Source organism: Lissotriton vulgaris, chromosome 1_1, assembly GCF_964263255.1.
Source record: "Lissotriton vulgaris chromosome 1_1, aLisVul1.2, whole genome shotgun sequence".
Taxonomy (NCBI): Eukaryota; Metazoa; Chordata; class Amphibia; order Caudata; family Salamandridae; genus Lissotriton; species Lissotriton vulgaris.
The window spans coordinates 1073351432-1073373421 of NC_141685.1; the positions used below are offsets into that span (position 1 = coordinate 1073351432).

The 21990-nt window shown below is 46.0% G+C and overlaps 1 protein-coding gene across 1 annotated transcript in view; it reads right to left on the minus strand.

The window, feature by feature from the left end:
* Window positions 1-8022: 8022 nt before the first annotated feature.
* SLC16A8 (solute carrier family 16 member 8) overlaps window positions 8023-21990 on the minus strand; it is a 48936-nt gene continuing 34968 nt past the window's right edge. Inside the window, exons 2-4 of the mRNA XM_086928364.1 lie at window positions 18899-19042; window positions 17243-18112; window positions 8023-8588 (exon numbers count right to left, since the gene is read on the minus strand). Of these exons, the coding sequence (XP_086784490.1) occupies window positions 8023-8588; window positions 17243-18112; window positions 18899-19042 (1580 nt within the window). The remainder of the gene's footprint in view (window positions 8589-17242; window positions 18113-18898; window positions 19043-21990) is intronic.

Here is a 21990-nt window from a genome sequence, read left to right on the forward strand (position 1 = left end):
ACCCAGTGACAACACTACAAATGAACACCAGACAGGTTTTATATAAAAAATAAGTAGACTTTATATAGAGTTACCTCTAGACCATAAACAAAAAAAATACACACTATGATTACTTTAAGATGGTATGTTTAAGCTTAGTTCAGTTCAGTTGGAGATCCTTCACAAGTTAAAAGCAAAGTACACAAAGTTCCTTTCTCCTTCCTTTGGCAGTAAGGCAACCACTGCAGGCCAATCCCCCAAGTAGCACCTCAGCTTGGGAATAGTCTTTCCTCAGTTTCTTAAGGTTCCTCTCCTCGGTAAAGGTTTCTTCTTGTAGTCCAAAGTGATCTAATTTCATAGGATTAGGGTCCCAATATTTATACCCCAAAATCCTTTGTTCTCTGAGGGGAGAGGGGCCTTTGCCCAGTCCAAACCAGTTCTGAAGCACTCTGTTTACCAGACTTCTCCTTTCCTTTCACAGTGCAGTGCATGCACATCAGACGCCACACAGGAGGTGGAGCCAGCATTGTGGAAGGCAAGTATAGTCCTGGAGCACTTTGTTTACAGGACTCCTTCTCTTCTTTCAGTGTGTAGGGCAGAGACATCAGCTGCTCCCCAGGGGGTGGAGCCAGCATTGTGGAAGGCAGACACAGCCCTATTCAAGGTTCAGGTGCAACTCCTCCCTCCCATCTAGATGCAGATCTCTCTATTCACCACTGGGTGACTCAGCCTGTCTCCTGGAATTGGCCAGCCCTGTTACTCACAAAACCAGACATAGGAATACACAAACTAGCAGAGGCAGGTTTGAATGGTTAGACAAGCAAATACCTACTTTCTAAAAGTGGTATTTGCAAACACAGAATATTAAAATAAACTTTACTAAAATATGTATTTTATTATTCTGAGTTTAGGCATACGAAACTCGAAATTCTTCCAGGTTCTCTGAGACCGTTAGGATTATAAAATGTAATAACTCTAACAGCCCATTCTGGCCTATGGAGAACAGGCAGCCTTGCAATAGTGAAAAACGAAAATGGCTGTAATTCACTATTAGGACATGCCACACACATCAGGGCTTGTCCTACCTTATACTTACAATGCACCCTGCCCTTGGGCCTACCATAGGGGTGAGTGATATGAAGAAAAGGGAAGGTTTAGGGACTGGGAAGTGGATGCACTTGCCCAGTCAGCATGACAGTACCAGACTGCACGCAGGCTCTGCAATGGCAGACCTTAGACACATTTTACAAGGCTGCTTCTGTGGGTGACAACCAGTGCTGCAGGCCCACCAGCAGCATTTGGATTACACGCCCTGGCACACTTAGTGCACTAGACTGGGGTCTGACAGGTAAACCAAAATAGCCAAACACGGAATCACTAATCCATACATCAATTTACAATAGGGAGCACTTGCACTGGCACTGGCTAGCAGTGGCACAGTGCCCAAAGCATCTAATACCAGCAAAAAAACATGAGGCAACAGCAAAAATGGAAAGGAGAACCACGCCAATAGTGCCAGGTCTAACAATTACCCAACATCATCAGCTCGATTTTGTCGCAGTGAGTCTCAAATGGGAAAGGCTCATCCACTTGGCCACTTCCTCTAAACAGGAGTGGAGGTCAGTGGGCCACTGGTCAGGTTGGTTCAGTGCTATGACCAGCTGCGTGTCATCGGCGTAAGACACAATGTGGATCCCAAAGGGGGCGACAATGTCCACTAGGGGAGACATTTAAACATTAAAAAGGGTAGGGCTCAGGGAGGAGCCCTGAGTAACTCCGCACTGCAAGGGGACGGTGTCTGAGGTGACATCATCTTCAAACACTTTATAAAACCTTCCTTTCAGGAAGGATTACAGCCAGGTGAGAGCGCGGCCTGACACTCCCACATTCCTGAGACGATGAACCAGGATTTGATGGTTCACCATGTCAAAGGCCGCGCTAAGGTCAAGGAGGATAATGGCAGATGTGCCTCCTGCGTCAAGGATCTTTCTTGTTTCCTCCACTACCGCTATCAAAGCGGTTTCGGTTCCTTGTCGAGGACGGAAACCTGTTTGTGACTGGTGGAGCAGATCGTAGGACTCAAGAAATGCAGAGAGAGTGCCATTAACATATTTTTTTGCAATTTTGCTCACTCCAATGAAGAGCAAAATGGGCCGGTAATTGATCAAGTCAGTGGATTCCAAATGGGGTTTCTTTATAAGTGCTTTAACCATCGCTCTTTTCCACTCGGGGGGGGGGGAGGAGGGGGGGAACCAGGCCAGAGGAGAGGGAAGCGCTGATTACGTTGAGGATGAAGGGGGCGATGGTGGATGCTGCCATTTACAATATGTTAAGTGGAGCAGGGTCAAGTGGCGACTCACTTTTCACAGAGGCTAAAATGGGTTTGAGCGACTCCATAGTAAGGGGGGTGAAAATCTCCAAACGAGGGGCTTTCTCGGCTAGGCAGGGTTTTGTGACATCGGTTAAAAAGACATGGTCTTTCACAGGAAGAAGCTTGAGGATGTTTTGTACTTTAGAAAAGAAATATTGTGCCAGGTTATTGCATCGACATCCTGAGAGGTCAGGGATCATGGGTGGATCTGGGACTTTTAATATTTTTTTGGCAATCCAAAAGATTTCCCTGGGGGAGTTGTCTACGAGGTAGATCTTTCCCTCAAAATATGAGGCTTGAGTTATTTTTGTTTCCGCCTCGTATGTTCATAAAGAAACTCTAGAGATCTTGGTAGCCAGTATCTGCATGTATGTTCACCTTTAAAGCATCTAGGTATTGCAAAAACTGGTATAACTCTGTATAAAACTCGCTTTAGCAAAGCCAGTTGTTCTCATCTTTGTGACCTTTTGGTTTTGTCAGTGTTTTGTCTGCAAAATGCTTTTTGCCACCGCTGTCCAGCATCGACAAGGCAAAAAAAGAATAAAAACAAACTGATATGTCACGTGCATGTGGCCACCTCATTCAGTAGGCACACGCTTGGTGATGACAGCGAATGATGTGGACCGCATTTTATTTTTATTTACCAATCCTAGATGGAAAATGCCACTTGGAGTGGTAAATAAAAGAAGCATTTTCTCTCTTGCAAAGTGCATTTGTAAAAGCAGAGAAGCCCTGTAGCAAACGGGAGCTATCAGGCCTGCCAAAAAATATAATAAGAACTGTAAGTGGTGGGGGAGCCATGAAGAAGCGAGTACAGCAACAGACGTGGGGGTAGGTGGAAAGACATGTAAATAAAAATATCTGGAGTTAGAAAGGAGCAACACTGAGCGCATAGGGTGGGAGAAAGGTATCCACCATGAAAAGCAGCACAAGAGAGAGGGAGCAAGTGGAGAAAGCGGAAGAAACACAGAGAGCGTGGTCAGGTATGTGGGGGTAAGTAGCACATGATGGAGAGAACTGGAAAACACATGCACTGTCATTGAAAACTTAAAAAGAAAAATGTAGTTCCCTAAATATGAGCAGGAGAAGGATACAAGTCAGCTATTTAGAAGGATGGTAAAGAGTGGGAGACTGCATGCATTTGTACTGCTGCAAGTAATATTTAAGGCAATATGAGAGAAATCAACAGTAAAAACCAACCCATCAGATCATAAACAGGTCCACAAACAACCACAAAAAAAGTCCCACACACTGACCTTTCGTAGCATCCCTTCTGGCATGGCCTGCTTGATGTATAGGCCAGTCCCACTCTGCCACAGGTTACATTGAACTTGGCTTTCAGCCTCCCTAAACATCTTGGTGCATAAGCGATCAAACAGGGCTGGCGTTTTCATAGGGCAAGGTATGGCAGCATCCTAAGGGCGACATCTAGTGTTGGTTCCAAATTACTGTAAAAGTCTGACAATTTCCTTTTTGGCTATAGGATGTGTGCTTCAGCAGGCAAAATGCTAATTTGCCTATAATACGGGTAATCCATACACCGTTTATTAGTGCCACAGTCTGAGTAAACTTACCTCCAACCCCGCAGCTCAGAGTAAACGTTGTCCTCAAGGACCTAAGTCGGATATTTTTAATAAAACTGTTGCTCCCTATGGCTGCGACGGGAAGTCTCCACAGGATATGCTCCATTTTATATTTTTATGTAGGTTTTATGAATACCCACGCAGACGTTACCTTGTTGCTCTTTTAAAGAAACTACATTTTAATCACTTATGTACCTACAGCTTTTGCACAGTGACAGTGTTCTTCATGTCATAGAATTTTTAAAATTAACTGTCAAACTAAGAAATTGCCTGGACCACTGATTCTACACCTCTGAAGGATGATGAGCTTATTTATTGAAAGACCTTATATCATGTTGTAAACCCAGTATTAATTGCACTTTATTGCTGACTTCGCCCACTTACTCATTAATGAAATACGTATATGTACTTTTGTAATTGTGATTTTAAATATGAAATGTTCAATGTATTTTATATGTGTACTTTTATGGTTTGAAACAAAACCGAAATAAAGTCTCTATTGAATTGAATTGAATTGATACACCGTTTGTTAGTGCCACAGTCTGAGTAAACTTACCTCCAACCCCGCAACTCAGAGTAAACTTAGTCCTCAAGGGATCTCGCACAGGTGAGGGGAAGTCGTACAGTTTATCAGTATCAGAGAGAACACAATGTCGGAAAGCCATAGTCCCTCCCAGATGTTCTGACCTCGGATCTCTGGCTGCTATGAGCCCCATCATCTATGGCTTTCTTGTGTACCTGCCAGGCTATCACTCTTCCTGGGAGATCATCTTTCTGAAACTATGAATACTGTGTCTGTGGCCCTTTCCAGAACTGCACCCGCACTGGGGCTTCAACCAGCCACGAGGGAGCGGCAGCTGTCCGTCAAAGCTAAGAGGGGATGGGAGGGCTCTTAATAGGGGCTTAGTAGCATGTCGACGAGGCGTTGCAATGGCGCACGTCTCCAAGAGCTCAAAAGGGGATCTGCTGGCTTAATCCTCGGGAGACAGACCCCCGGCTGCAGGACAGAAACCTCAGGTAATCCACCTACCTAGCATGCTGTGTCCACAGAGCCCGCCCCATACGCGAGTACGACCTCAAGTAACCTAAGTCTGCCTCACCCCTTAGGAGAAGTGGTCAGTAGGGCTGTGAGGTGTGTAGATACATTGTGTTAGGGATTGGTTCCGGGCCTGGTTTGTTAGTGAGAGAAGCTCACTCCTCATGAGGTTTGTATACAAACTTGGAGAAGAGGCTGCCTAGTGGCTAACATGCTCACCTTGTAACTCAATGTCCTTGTTTGTAATCCCAGCTCTGGCACCTGACCAAAGAATTGCATGATTTGGGGCTAATCCCTCTATCATCCTGTGCAGTAAACTGTAACAATGTGTGATATAATGGATGGATGTCCATTTAGTATTGCCTTCTGCCTTCTTTTTCATTGTGTTTTATTTTTTTAATTATTTGCAAGGAATTGTCTATTCGTTGTATTTTTACCTGTACATGTGATTATTTGTTTTTATTAGGGTCTTGTCCTAACAAGTGAAGCTGTACCCCCTTGTTAACTGTTTGCTTGCCTCCGTGATAGCTAGAAGGTAAATTTGCGATTTTACATTATTCTTTTGGGATGTTGTATGTATATGTATGTATTGTACTTTATAAGATCTTTGTGATCGAAAATAAAGTTTTATGATGATGATATAATGTAAATGAGTGCTTTGTAGTCAGTCAGTCAGTTTTTATCTTTGTATACTTTGATGGTTTTGTACAAACAAACCGAATAAAGTTATTTGACTGACTGACTGAGTGCTTTGTAAATATATTACAAAGCACACTACAGAGTGTGCAGTCTGGTGTCGTGCCAGCTTTGTGTTCGAGTCCTCTTTCCCGAACAAATCAGGCGTTCTGTAGGCCAACTGCAGAATGGCCCAGCAAGCAGCATCCTGTGGTCATACATGAGTTGCTTCTGGGGCTGTATCAACGTGGGCTGTGCCGGCTCAGCGCAGAGCCGAGGGCTTACAGTGCATTCCCGGAGTGTGGAATGTGCATTCCTTTAACCCGATATTTCTCTGAGTTAGAGCTTGATTTTCAGGCACTACTATTGGAAACAGCCAGCAAGGTTTGTCTCTTTTTGTTTCTGCGCTGTCCTGTCTTAAACAAATGCTTTACATACATCAAGCTTATGGGTTCAATGAATTCACTTTACATACTGCCAGCTTATGGGTTCAATGAATTCACTTTACATACTGCCAGCCTATGGCTTCAAGGAATTCACTTTACATACTGCCAGCATATGGATTCAATGAATTCATATTACATACTGCCAGCCTATGGGTTCAATTAATTCACTTTACATACTGCCAGCCTATGGATTCAATGAATTCACTTTACATACTGCCAGCTTATGGGTTCAATGAATTCACTTTACATACTGCCAGCTTATGGGTTCAATGAATTCACTTTACATACTGCCAGCCTATGGATTCAATGAATTCTCTTTACATACTGCCAGCTTATGGGTTCAATGAATTCACTTTACATACTGCCAGCCTATGGATTCAATGAATTCACTTTACATACTGCCAGCCTATGGATGCAATGAATTCACTTTACATACTGCCAGCCTATGGATTCAATTAATTCACTTTACATACTGCCAGCTTATGGGTTCAATGAATTCACTTTACATACTGCCAGCCTATGGATTCAATTAATTCACTTTACATACTGCCAGCCTATGGATTCAATGAATTCACTTTAAATACTGCCAGCTTATGGATTCAATGAATTCACTTTACATACTGCCAGCTTATGGGTTCAATGAATTCACTTTACATACTGCCAGCTTATGGGTTCAATGAATTCACTTTACATACTGCAAGCCTATGGGTTAAGGAATTCACTTTACATACTGCCAGCATATGGATTCAATGAATTCACTTTACATACTGCCAGCTTGTGGGTTCAATGAATTCACTTTACATACTGCCAGCCTATGGGTTCAAGGAATTCACTTTACATACTGCAAGCATATGGGTTCAATGAATTCACTTTACGTACTGCCAGCCTATGGGTTAAGGAATTCACTTTACATACTGCCAGCATATGGGTTCAATGAATTCACTTTACGTACTGCCAGCATATGGGTTCAATGAATTCACTTTACATACTGCCAGCCTATGGGTGCAATGAATTCACTTTACGTACTGCAAGCACATCGGTTCAATGAATTCACTTTACAAACTGCAAGCTCATGCGTTCAATGAATTCACTTTACGTACTGCAAGCACATCGGTTCAATGAATTCACTTTACAAACTGCAAGCTCATGCGTTCAATGAATTCACTTTACGTACTGCAAGCACATAGGTTCAATGAATTCACTTTATGTACTGCCAGCACATGGGTTCAATGAATTCTCTTTACAAACTGCAAGCTCATGGGTTCAATGAATTCACTTTACGTACTGCAAGCACATGGGTTCAATGAATTCACTTTACATACTGCAAGCACAGAGGTTCAATGAATTCACTTTACGTACTGCAAGCACATGGGTTCAATGAATTCACTTTACGTACTGCAAGCACATGGGTTCAATGAATTCACTTTACATACTGCAAGCCCATAAAAGCAGGCACTAGCTATGCAGAGCCGTGCAGCACGGCATGATAAACCCTTGGTTAAAAAAATATTGGCTATAAAATGTTCCTCTGTCTCTTGGTGCGAGTTCTGTGGCATAGGAAATACCTATACAGACAGTCAAAATAAGTACACCCTCTCCCCTCCAAACTTAGGGGAGAAAAACAATTTACTGTAACCAGCAAAAACAAAAAAATCTCATGAAATCATGTGCTATATACTTGAAAGACGTCTATTTTTCAATGGAAAACTTCTCCATAATAAATCTTAAATGCAGACTTTGTACATGTCTTTTGTTTCTTGTGAGCAGGGTACTCAAGTCTCCCTGCTGCTTGGTTTCCACACAGTACCCGAAAGCCCGCACCCTCCCTGATAAGTTCTCCCACTTCTGGTCCCATAGGGGTTACACACCACCCCTGTCCAAAGTGAAAATGTACATATGTGTTCATATAGTCCCAGCTGTTGCTGCTTCCCGCTAAAATCGTTCTTTTTCCACTGTTTCGTCTGAGTTTACGTCGCTTCCACTGCTGTCGCCCTCAGTCTCTGTGGAGTGGCTGTTGTTAACCCCTTCCCCAGACTCCTCCCCTTCCTGCGCCTCCTCTTCCTGCTCCTCCTCTTCCTGCTGCTGTTCCTCCTCCTGCTCCTCCTTCTTCTCCTCTTCCTCTTCCTTTTCTTCCACTGTTGACTCCTCCACTTCGTTAATGTCTTTTTTGTCTTTCGGGCCTTGCTGCTCTGGGTTGCGTTGGACTGAGTTGTATTGGGTCGGGCTAGGCTGGGGTTGGTTTGCCTCTACCAGGCTCTCCCGGGGCACATCTGGCCCAATATGAAGGATATCCACTCCGATGCCTCCATCTGCTTCATGAGGCTCTGGCTCCTCATTGGCGCTTTCCCCGCCATCCACCGCCGGCTGTGGAGGCTCCGGCAGTTCTGTCCTAAGGAGGTAGAACGTGGAAACAGCCAGAAAAAGGGAAGAGAAGACAATCTCCGCCCCTGACATGTAAAAGATGAGCTCATAGTTCTTGAAGGCGTCCACTAGTCGCCCTGAAATTGAAAAAAACGCAGTTATTGCATGTAACCACTAAAGGGGTTATTTAGAAGAAGCAGAACCTGTGGTCAGCATGCTTCCTAAGCAACTTCTTCCTAAGTGGAACCATCATTTACTCCATTATTAAGATGAGAAGTTGTTGCGTTACATCACATTGTCCACAGATTACTTAAGATCTTCTCTGTCTTGGTGCGAAAGGTAAGTTTGGTACCATTGTTTAGGGGTGAAGCATCTCTATTGGGATGGGTTGCCTGATAACCTGCAGTGGTATTGATCTAGAAATAAGGAGGGACGAGTCTCTGTGCCCAACCTGGCCTTGCTTTTCTTCTAGACAGAGCCCTCTCTGATCTGTCAGCCACACCAGCGCCCCATTTATGAGTACTCACCCCTTCTAACCCTCTCTATTGCCTTCCTTGGAGAAGCCCTAAGGTCTGGTATTTGTGTGATCCTCAAAAACAAATTCCCGCCTTTTTTGCCTTCTGATTTGGAACATGAATACTACACCCTGCGCTAGTCTTGTTTTGGCACCCATGTGGAAGAAAGATGGAAAGAGACAATTTTGGGGGAAGATATGACTTTTTTTTTTCCATGTGGACTCTCCGGTCCCTTCACCGCCTCTTGACAATAGTACTATCGTAACTCGCCATGATGGGCCTGGGTTCGGACAAAACCATGTTGGAGTAAAAAAAAAGTTTTGTGTTGGTAGAAAAACAAGTTTTACATCTCAGTATGCTCAATGGATTGGGGGAAATACACACCAGGTGAATATACATTTGTGTCAAGTTACAAAACTACAAATACAGGACAGTAACTTCCCTCCATAGCCAGTCCTCCACCTTCTTCTTATCCACTCAATCTCGTATTTGTATACCTATTTAGTGCCAAAAATAGTTTTTGAGTGCCAAAAATATCTTTCTGCCTCCTTTGCTCCCCGGTGGCCAATCACAACATTACATGTTAGTTTAGCCACTTTGTGGGAATTACTTTTAATACATATGAAAGGGGGGAGCTTTATGCTTCGTGGCTTTTCCCCCACACATGTGAGATCTTGGCCTTTGCAGAAATGTAGCCCTATTCCATACCATGCCAGCCCTTTTTCACTTGCTTTAACTGGGAATAACAACAGGTCGATTCAGCCGTTTTTTTACACCTAAGAAGCATTTGAATTGACATACTTTTCTTGTTTTCTTGTTTGTTCTTTCTCCCCCATTTAAGTTCTTTTTAGGTCTCGCGACCTATCGATGTGCGCAAGCCCCGCGGTTTTCATGCAGTTCCCGTGTACATGCATGCGCATCTCATGCAAGCCCAGCCTCTCGCATTCCCAGGCTCTCCCGCCCCCATCCTGCATCAGGCTTCTCCTCCCCTAGCAGCACTCCTCCCACACCAGCACCTCCCCTCTCTCTCCCCGCAAACACAGCCTTGCTCTAACAGCACTCCTCCCACACCAGCACCTCCCCCCTCCCACACCAGCACCTCCCCTCTCTCTCCCCGCAAACACATCCTTGTTTGTTGTTGTTTTTGTCTCCCTACTCTAGGCGACCCATTGCTCTTCGTTAGCCTTATTTCCACCCCTTTCTTTTCACTTTCTCTATTCCTCTCTACGATCTACCCTCTCACTCCATTCGTCTACATTGTTCTCATTGTTTTTATTTACACAATCATTGTGCCATCTTCCCGCCTTTATCACACATTCCCTTCCTTTGTATCTTTCTCCCCCATCCTCTATCCATGTTTCCACTTTTCTTTCCTTATTTCTCTCCGCCCTGATTTCCCCCTCTCCAGTCTCTGTCCGTCTTTCTTCTTTCTCCTCTATATCTCCTTTCCACCACCCTCGTGTCTACTTCCCTCTGTGACCTCTTCGATTTCCGCAACTTTCCCTATTCCCTGACCCCATACCCGTCCCCCCACATGTGCTATTTCCCTTTCACTATTACCTCCTCTCTAGCCGTCTTCCGCGACTTCCGTCTTTTTCTTCCCACTCCTCCACATGCCCTCCTTCTCATTTCACTCTACACTCTCTCACCCCTCGTATCCATCAACCCCTGATGCGTATTTTTTCATCCCTCAAACTTCACCCCTTTATCCCTGGCCCTACATTTTGTACTTAATCTCCATGCACTCTATGGCCCTCTCCCCCTCTCTGTCCCTCGCGCGCGCGCCTCCCTCCCGCCTCGCCTGCCCGAGTTTGGAACGATGACGCCGCTTGGCTGGTGGATTCCCCTTTGAAACTGCAGCCCCCATTGCTCTTCGTTGGCCTTATTTCCACCCCTTTCTTTTCACTTTCTCTATTCCTCTCTACGATCTACCCTCTCACTCCATTCGTCTACATTGTTCTCATTGTTTTTATTTACACAATCATTGTGCCATCTTCCCGCCTTTATCACACATTCCGTTCCTTTGTATCTTTCTCCCCCATCCTCTTTCCATGTTTCCACTTTTCTTTCCTTATTTCTCTCCGCCCTGATTTCCCCCTCTCCAGTCTCTGTCCGTCTTTCCTCTTTCTCCTCTATATCTCCTTTCCATCACCCTCGTGTCTACTTCCCTCTGTGACCGCTTCGATTTCCGCAACTTTCCCTATTCCCTGACCCCATACCCGTCCCCCCACATGTGCTATTTCCCTTTCACTATTACCTCCTCCCTAGCCGTCTTCCGCGACTTCCGTCTTTTTCTTCCCACTCCTCCACATGCCCCCCTTCTCATTTCACTCTACACTCTCTCACCCCTCGTATCCATCAACCCCTGATGCGTATTTTTTCATCCCTCAAACTTCACCCCTTTATCCCTGGCCCTACATTTTGTACTTAATCTCCACGCACTCTATGGCCCTCTCTCCCTCTCTCCATCTCTGTCCCTCGCGCGCGCGCCTCACTCCCGCCTCGCCTGCCCGGGTTTGAAACGATGACGCCGCTTGGCTGGTGGATTCCCCTTTGAAACTGGAGCCCCCATTGCTCTTCGTTAGCCTTATTTCCACCCCTTTCTTTTCACTTTCTCTATTCCTCTCTACGATCTACCCTCTCACTCCATTCGTCTACATTGTTCTCATTGTTTTTATTTACACAATCATTGTGCCATCTTCCCGCCTTTATCACACATTCCCTTCCTTTGTATCTTTCTCCCCCATCCTCTTTCCATGTTTCCACTTTTCTTTCCTTATTTCTCTCCGCCCTGATTTCCCCCTCTCCAGTCTCTGTCCGTCTTTCCTCTTTCTCCTCTATATCTCCTTTCCACCACTCACACATGCAACGCCACTCACACATGCAACGCCACTCACACATGCAACGCCACTCACACATGCAACGCCACTCACACATGCAACCCCACTCACACATGCAACGCCACTCACACATGCAACGCCACTCGCACACGCAACGCCACTCGCACACGCAACGCCACTCACACACGCAACACCACTCACACACGAAACGCAACTCACACACGCAACGCCACTCACACACGCAACGCCACTCACACACGAAACGCAACTCACACACGCAACGCCACTCACACACGCAACGCCACTCACACACGCAACGCCACTCACACACGCAACGCCACTCACACACGCAACGCCACTCACACACGCAACGCCACTCATCCACGCAACCACTCATCCACGCAACGCCACTCATCCACGCAACGCCACTCATCCACGCAACGCCACTCATCCACGCAACGCCACTCATCCATGCAACGCCACTCATCAACGCAACACCAGGCAACGCCACTCACACAGGCATCGCCACTCACACAGGCAACGCCACTCACACAGGCAATGCATGCAACGCCACTCACACATGCAACGCCACTCACACAGGCAACGCCACTCACACAGGCAACGCCACTCACACATGCAACGCCACTCACACAGGCAACGCCACTCACACATGCAACGCCACTCACACAGGCAACGCCACTCACACATGCAACGCCACTCACACATGCAACGCCACTCACACAGGCAACGCCACTCACACAGGCAACGCCACTCACACATGCAACGCCACTCACACAGGCAACGCCACTCACACATGCAACGCCACTCACACATGCAACGCCACTCACACATGCAACGCCACTCACACATGCAACGCCACTCACACATGCAACGCCACTCACACACACGCCACTCACACACACGCCACTCACACACACGCCACTCACACACACGATACTCACACACACGCCACTCGCACACGCAACGCCACTCACACACGCAAAGCCACTCACACACGCAACACCACTCACGTTGCCAATAGGTCTCGCAGTAGGAAAGTTGGAGCCATTACCATTGCAAATAACAATGCCTTTTATTTTATTTTCATTTCAAAAACATAAAGGGCTTTGTCATTTACAAAACCAATAGCTCCAACTTTCCTACTGCGAGACCTATTGGCAACGCCAGTGCTTGTTCTTTTTCACTATTGTGATGTAGAGCTGTAAAACTGCATTTGTATTAGAACTCTCTCCTACGACTTTTGCACACGTCCGTATAAGTAAGCTCTTTTTGCAGCTCTTCAGTGGTTGTGTCTGCATAAGGCCTTACCCTTGGTTCTTGCCATTATCCTTTGCTGCCCAGAGTCTGCTCTGTATCTAGTGAAACAAGCACTGGCAAAGTCAATAAGTCTTGCCTCTATTGCTTAATGGTTTTGCCAATGGTTTTCAGCCAGGCTGCACAGCGTCCCAAATACTGTGCAGCAAGGCTAAAGTAAAAATAAAAAAACCTTTGACGCAGCCACCCTTGATAGTTTGTAGGCACGCGCCATGCAGACGCACCCCTACAAAATGACGCAGATGCTTTTCTTCTTTTTAGTTACTGATCTGAGTTGGATCACTCACTAAAAGGAAAGTAAAAGATGCAAAAGTATTCTTTTCAGGGCGAACGTTGAGGGGGGGCGAGAGCAAAGTGGAGTAAGATAGGCGAATGTGGAAGCGACACAGGGGACGCTAAAACAACACAGGAGAGAGTGGGGAAGGTGAAGAAACACAGGGTGTGAGGAACACAAAAGCAACATGTGTTAGGGATGGGGAAAGCAACAAGGAGGGCAGGGGTGAGGAAAGAAACAACAGGGAGAGAGAAGGAGGGGTGGGTGGAGGCGTTGTTATGCTACAATATGCCTCGCAACAGTCCGCGCATGGACTATATTTACTTATTTATTTACAAAGTTTTATATAGCGCAAACAAGATCCCGAAGGATATCTGAGCACTTTAGTGGGCTGAACCTAACAAATCATACGACAACATGAGAAAAACAGCTTTGAAGCTTATCTTATTCACTAACATTGTTTCAGAGTAATTGTGTAGGCCTCTGTCATTTAATATTTTTGCACCACCTTCTGCAGCTGAAACGTGATGCACCTCTTTTTGAAAGACAGTAAAACGGGTTTTACACTTTCCCAGTGCTGCCATCACTTTCTCTCATGCAGTGATTAATTTATAAAAGAAATAAGTGCATATGCTCAAAGTTTTCGTAGAAGCTGGCCACCGGGGTTCCACTACCACCGTCGCCTTGGTTTGATTTAATCTCATTCCTCTTCCGCCGCCTTAGGCTGCCTCTATCTTTATCTCACTCTTGCAGCTTCTTTTTCAAGCCTGTGTTCTCTAATTGTCATTGTTTTTCCTTCTTTCGCTTCCTCCTCCTTCCTTTTCTGCCTTTCCCTTCTGTGTTCTGGATCTCTGTCTTGGTCCCCTTAAATGAGTGCCGGTGGGCCCGCCTGCAACCACTGGCACACATGATGTACTTCACTAACGCTTAATATACGCCTCACCTTTGGATATGCAAAATAGGCGCACCTGAGTACCAGTCTTTCTGTAGCTGCCCCACCTCGTGCCCATAATAACCCAATGCAGTGCTTCATTTGTAAAATAATAAGTGCCAGGGCCCTGACCAGGAGACCACTGCCACTTGCACCACCCATTGCCCAGACATCGCTGCGATTGAGGTCACAAAAACAACTACTAACCATCTCTCTCGCCTGCAAGTGTGACTGTTCAGATTATTCCAGGTCTCCAAAGCTAAAGGAATGGCTGGAAAGGCAGGTATTAGTATATTTTTAATGTATATTGTATTCACAAACAACCGTTGTTCTACTCATCTCAAAATTAGATGAGCAGCGCCACATGTGGTAGACTGTCATAAGTGTGGTGATGACTATTAAGTATTAATTAACAACAGAAGAGTGAAACAACAAAAGAGCAAGAAACCTCAAAAGGATCGTGTGAGGGACAGACTAAAACGGAGAAGAAATAGTGAAGCAGAACCACACAGAATAATAGTTATAAAGAACCCTCACTCACCAACCTAGTGGTGACATGCTTCATCATTGGGTTCCCACTGGAAGGACCTAGCATCCCCCCAGTGTGCTACTACGCCTGATTACAGCGGAGCTGGTTCTTGTGTGTGTTGGCGTGGTGAAAATAACCCAATTGTGCTAAGTGAGTGCAAAAAAAAGGAAGATAAAAAATGCTAAGTTGTGACTGTCAACTATTATATTAATAGTCCAACCAGCACTAGTTAAAAACAAGTGATGAGTGGACTCATAGGTTAAGTCTCATTTAATGGAGACCCCTAGTCCTCAATAAATTTAATCGAATTTGGTCAACATGTTTCTGCTTGGAGAGCCCGAGTCGCTCAGGATATTAGTGTGAAAAAAGATAAAATTATTCTTATTCTTATGTGTACTCACGGCAATGGCCGTTGAGGCCACTCAGCTTTTTGCTGGCGCCAGATACAGGAGGCATTAGTTCTCAATAAATGTAATCAAATTTGGTAAACATGTTTCTCCTTGGAGAGCCCGAGTCGCTCAGCATTCTTCAGGACCAGTAGTGTGATCCTCCGGCGATCTGCACGCGCTAAGGTGCATCCGACCGTGAGGATATTAGTGATAAGCAGGCGACTCCCCGCAGGTTACCTAACCTTTCTCCACCGCGGCCCGAATGAAGGGCCGCGGTGGAGAAAGGTTAGGTAACCTGCGGGGAGTCGCCTGCGTATCACAGAGAACGCGGCGTGAAGAAACCCCCCCTGCCGTGTCAGCCCATGCAGTGCGGTAACAAATGCCTCCTGTATCTGGCGCCAGCAAAAAGCTGAGTGGCCTCAACGGCCATTGCCGTGAGTATACATAAGAATAATAATAATTTTATCTTTTTTCACACTAATATCCTGAGCTACTCGGGCTCTCCAAGCAGAAACATGTTGACCAAATTCGATTAAATTTATTGAGGACTAGGGGTCTCCATTAAATGAGACTTAACCTATGAGTCCACTCATCACCTGTTTTTAACTAGTGCTGGTTGGACTATTAATATAATAGTTGACAGTCACAACTTAGCAGTTTTTATCTTCCCTTTTTTTGCACTCACTTAGCACAATTGGGTTATTTTCACCACTCCAACACACACAAGAACCAGCTCCGCTGTAATCAGGCGTTGTAGCACACTAGGTCCTTCCAGTGGGAACCCAATGATGAAGCATGCCACCACTAGGTTGGTGAGTGAGGGTTCTTTATAACTATTATTCTATGTGGTTTTGCTTCACCATTTCTTCTCCTTTTTAGTCTGTCCCTCACACGATCCTTTTGAGGTTTCTTGCTCTTTTGTTGTTTCACTCTTCTGTTGTTAATTAATACTAAGACTAGGGTTAAGAGAGTGAACATTTATACCCTTACTCTCCTGTTGTTTGATTGATGACTATTAAGTGCCAGTGCTGAACACCGGAAGACCGGAAGCCACTGGCTCAAATTATGCACTGATTGCAAAGGTACCTTTATGCACTATATTGCAAAGGTACCTTTTGCTGACCTCCTCATGCCCCCATCTAATTCTCACAGCACCCCAATTCTCATGTTTGACTCCTGCACTCATTCCTCTTCCTTTGCTCTGATTGCTTCCTCTAACAACATTCCTGTAGTGATTTTCCCTTACCGTTTTCCAACTCATTCCTTCCGGTTTTTACTCAAATTTGAAATGATCTGTATTTCTGCACTTATTAAGTCCAACAAAACGAGATCAGAAAAATATGGAGGAGTAGGGCAAAACGTTTGGGGGAAGACCACCCTAAGACAGACAGTTCTGACTCTTTTAATACGCATTTGCTGCAAATTTGGGTTTTTTCGTACTTTTCCGTTCAAATGTAACCTAATTCCATAACACACGGTACCCTGTAAAGTTGTACTATGAGAATAATTGCTGTAGTAAGTTTTATCACCATTTCTTTTCGTATATGAAAGGCAGGCAGTTCTGCGGTATCCACATCTGTGTGGGCAGCAAGGTGTCAGGACCACCCTCCAAACGCTTTAGTCTGGGTTAGGATGTCATCAGATGGCATCCATTTTGTCCACAGACCCCTATAAAGGCCACTTTATTTGCATGATAATGGAGGCCAAGTCTCTCATAGTCCTACGATTTTGCTTCAAAACTTAGGGACCATGAAAAATTAGATTGTCTGCATTGAGAAAGGGGCCAGAGGGCCTCGACTAGTAGTTGATTCTTTCAATCCAAACCCTTTGATAAGGGCAGACCAAAGAGCCGTTGTTTCTAAAATTGTCTGGTAGCATCCAACCGCTACTTCCCTTGCTGCATATAGGTTATGTGAGCAGTCAGTGAACCCTTTATGAACCAGGCAGAATCATATTGTAGAACCTTGGTTTACTGTACCTGCAGAAGGAGGTCCGATGAGAACAGCCACAGCCTCGAAGAGCAGCACCAGACCAATGGCGCTCGAGAACGCCTGGGGCCCCACCGTCGCCATGAGCACCTCGAACTGTAGGGCCCCCACCATGCCATAGGAGATGCCAAAGAAGACACAGAAGGCCACCAGTCCCCTATAGTCAACAGCCCTGGCACCACATAGATCCGTCAGTCCATTGAAGAGGATTGCAAGGCTGAAGAAATAGGCCACGCGTGGCCTCACCTGGGGTAGTCCTGCGAGCACTCCACAAGATGGCCGTGCCACAATGTCGACAAAGCCAATGATCGACAGCAGAAAGGCGGCATCGCCATCAGGCACACCCATGTCCTTGGCGTAGTTCACCAGGAGAATGGGAGGTGCAAAAAGTCCCAGGACAAGGCAGAACTTGGCAATGGTGTAGATGACAAAACCTTTGTTGGAGAAGACGGATAAGTCCAGAAGCTTCTTGGACTTCTTGACTTTACTGTTAAGGCAGCCTTTGTCATCGAGAATGTCCTTGTTGTTGAGGTCGGCCTTATTGTCGATAGCTATACCTTCTTCTGCCCTTCCGATGGCCTGCATCTTCTTGGATTCACACTTTTTATTTGCCCCCTTCTGGTTTACTAGGGGCCGCATCAGGGCCCCGCATGTGCAGCAATTCAGCAGTAGCCCCCCCATGATCAAGAAGCCACCTCTCCAGCCAAAGGTCTCCAGCAGGACCTGGTTCAGAGGCGAGAGGGTCGATAGGAAGACTGGGCTCCCGGCCGCTGCCAGCCTATTGGCCAAGGGTCTTCTCTTGTCGAAGTAAGCGCCGAGCATGATGAGCGATGGCTGGAAGTTGAGAGCCAGGCCCAGCCCTGAAAAGGGAAAAAGATGGGATGGGTAACAGATGGAGGGAAGACAAATGAAACATACATTAGCTTTTGCCTTTGACGCTCTTCACTACCATGGTTCAGATTGTCACACCAAGATACCCATGCTTCAGGCGTGCGGTGGTCAGGCGCGTATGCTGCCTGGATCCGCATGGAATGCTCAGCCTCTTGGCGATGGTGGAACAATTATGCACTTTGTGTGAGGGTGGGGCACATGGGTCTTTATGTGAGGTTAAGACCCCCAAGCTGGTTGTGTTAGGATGTTTATGCTCCCTGTGTGAGGGTAAAATGCTTAGACTCGTTTTTGGGTGAAAGACTTCCTGGCAGGAGGGTGAAATGCTGTTGCTTCCCCTGTGAGGGTGAATCGGTGCTCACACAGTGAGGCTCTCACTTCTAGGGTTAGATGCATGGCTCCGTGTGTGGTGTAGATAGCCGGTGCTCCCGGGGGAGAGTGAGATTTTGCAAGGGCTTCCTTTGTGAGAGCTAGAGGCTCTAGCTAATTGAGTGAGATGTTGTGTGGATGCCAATGGTGTGTGCAGGCGCTCATGGTGTCACGTTTACTCCCTATTTGAGAGCAAGGTACCCAAGAAGCATTATTATCGGGTAACAACAGCCTCTGCTCTACAGCAGACTTCATCTATTGCATCAGACAATTGCAGCTTCGTAGGGGAATGCTGGGGGCGATGCCCTAATATATCCACTAGGCATGGTTCTGTGCTCCCGTGCCCTTGACGTGTCCCTCTAATGCGTCACCTCCCTACAAGCACCAACCTGTTAACATGCCAGCCGTCAGGTACAGTTGTAGAATGTTGGTGGCGAAGGAGGCCAGGATCATGCCAGAAGAGGCCAGCAGTCCCCCCACCAGCATGACTGGGCGGCATCCATATTTGTTCACCAGGATACTGGAAACAGGGCCTGTGGGTGGGAGAGGGTAGTGTGAACCAGGATATTACCAGCCGTCGAACTGCATTCAAACAAGCAAGGGAACATTGATACTGTGCACAATAGGGGGCGTGGCGGGGCAAGTAAGCGTGGGGTATGGTCAAAGGCATGGCTAAAAAAAAAATATTCTGTTTCTTTTTTTGGTCTTTCAACTTCAGGTATGTATATATATAATAACACACAGCTTAAACGTCAAATAAATGCAAGGTAGGCTAATCAATGGTAAATGCCTTTTTGAACTTTATGAAACCTCTATTAATTAATGCACTGCAGAGGCCTGTGTCTGTAACCAGAGAGATATGGAACTGAACCCTGGTTAGAGCAGGGGAGAATAGATAGGGGATAACACGGGCTCCTGCGGTACAAGGCCTGTGTTACACCCCTTTAAAAAGCGCACACTTCACAGTTTAGCTGGTAACTCCTTTCCAATACCACTCTAAAACAATAAATCTGTGTCATCAGGAATCATCAGGTGATTCTATTAATCAAAGCCAAACACCATCTACATTTGCAGATTAACCAGTTGTGCACATTTACATTTCTCCCAGGCAGCAGACACCCTGGCAAGAAGCCTTGTTTAGCTCTTTGCCCGCCTTTGGTTTCACAGCACAGAAGATTTCCTGCCTTACCCTTCAGCTTAAGCATTTCAACTCTCTGAATTGACTGTCCCGGGACGGTTAACTTTTCACAGAAAGTAAGGGGACTGTTTTCCTTGAATTAAAAAACAAGCATTTACAATGCAACGGTTTCGCCTTTGTTAAAGTTAGAGCTATTGGCATTGTAAATGACAATTTTTTTATTTATGTGTTGGTTTTGAAAACCGATAAATTAATGGCATTGTCATTTACATTGCCACTAGCTTAACCCCTTCCAAGCTGATGACGAGCTGGGCTCGTCATGGTGTAGCCTCCTCGTACACTGATGACGAGCCCAGCTCGTCATAAAACAATGTAAAAATAAAATCGCCAGCACAGGAGGGGAATTGCCTTAGCAGCCATGGGGTTAATCTCTCTATGTTCACGTGGCGCAGACTCCGCATCATTTCCATCTGGTACTGAACTAGAGAGGGAAAACAAGAGCATGTTCAGAGCTTTTTAATCTCAGAGACGGAATTTACAACACGGTATCGAGTCCACTTGTTTGTCTTGAATGAGAAATGCTATGGTTGTGAGAGTTTGTGTGATTCAGAAAAATCAATCAACATGTTATCAACAAATAAAATAAGATATAAGACGTAAAAACGGCACCCATTTGCACTTGTTTTCCCAGTAATGTTGCTCTATTGCAGTGTTCCCCATCATTGAGCTACATAGTTGCAAGTCCTCAACATAACTCATACAAGACCATGCACAGAAAGCAATTAAACACAAATACACCCTTGATATGTCATTGCAAGTCACGCGCAAAACGCCAACATAAACCGATAATGCGGACCTCCAGTTCATTCCAAGGCAAAGTGTTCATGCCATCTTCATGTCATCTTCCCTCAGAGGGACAAGCACAACCTCCCCTACATCAGAGGGCCCTATACGGATGTGCCCAGAGTATTTTGTTTAGCAAGCAAATAAACAGAGGGCGAAACAACCACCCCTAGTTGGGACAACTAAAATGAATCCGGAGCTTCCTCAAAAACATCTAGACATCCTATGCACTAGACTGTAAAGACGACTAGAGGGACCTAGTTTGAGCATTAATTCATCCCTCATACTTTAGTATAAAAAGAGATATACTAAGATCTTTAAAAAAAAAACTTGCTTTAAACCGGCGTTTCAATCCACCCTTATGCCGATTCTAAGAGCAGTAAGCAACAGGTGTTACTATTATCCATGTTGCTGCAGTCAGTTTACCAATCCCTTCTAACTTAAGGCCTAGCTTGCCTTGGCAGGATTCGATGTTGCGATCAGCACATCACTGCAGGGGCTAGAATCAAGTGGCTAACTCACAGCATCATCTTGTTAGCTACAATCGGCTAGCTCCATAACACACAGGACAACATTCAAACAGTGCACAGTACAAGGTGTAGGATCATGTCGAACTGCATGCTGCAGAGTCACAGCAATGTCATGAACTTGCTGGCCGCCCACGTTAACATACACCATCTGCAATCCCCTTCCGCCATCAGATCTGCACAGCCCAGATGATGCGAAGTGCGCTCTTCCTCCCAATCTGGCTTCTTCAATGTTCTAGTTAAAGTACACGGCAGTGCCGTAAGCCTGCCTCCCAGAGAAACAAATGCCCAAAGGAATACTGGTAGTGCACCCCCACCATGGCCCTCCTCCATCATGTCCTCAACCCGTAAAGACAACACAAAAGCGGAATTCTGTGGCAGGACAGAGACGACAAAAGCAAAGTAGATGGTTAAGAGTCACTATAGCAGCATCTGTCAACTGTACTACGGCTGCTCGGGAGAAGCTCCATTCCAAACACGTCTGACTGGAGGAAGGCCTACTGAAATGTCAGCCTGACTGGAAGAGCGACTTGTCCCACTCGGCATCTTCCTAGGAACTGGCCCCACAGCGTGCCGTGCCCCTCTATTCAATCTTACCTTCCTCTGAGTGGGTCCGAAGCCCAGACTCCTGACCCCACTGCATGCCTCTTCCAGCAGCGTGTCACTGGTTGAGACAGGTCTGCCCCCCTGCGGGGTGCTTGAGACTCACCAACACCTCCCCGCAGCGTGGACTTCAGATGTTGACAAGTAATCTGCGAGTTTGTCCAGGGGTCAAGAGGCGCTCTGTGCTTAGAGTAACACGACCAACATTCACAAACAGCAGAACAAAAACACATCAGTTGAAAAGAAGGGAGCACGCACGTACCTGGAAAAGGGGTGTCCGTCCTGCCCCCGCCCGGTGCGTTCCGTGCCCCTTCTTTCATTCGCTTCCTCTCTCTCCCTTAGTATGTGCAATGCTGCCAGGTGAAGAAAC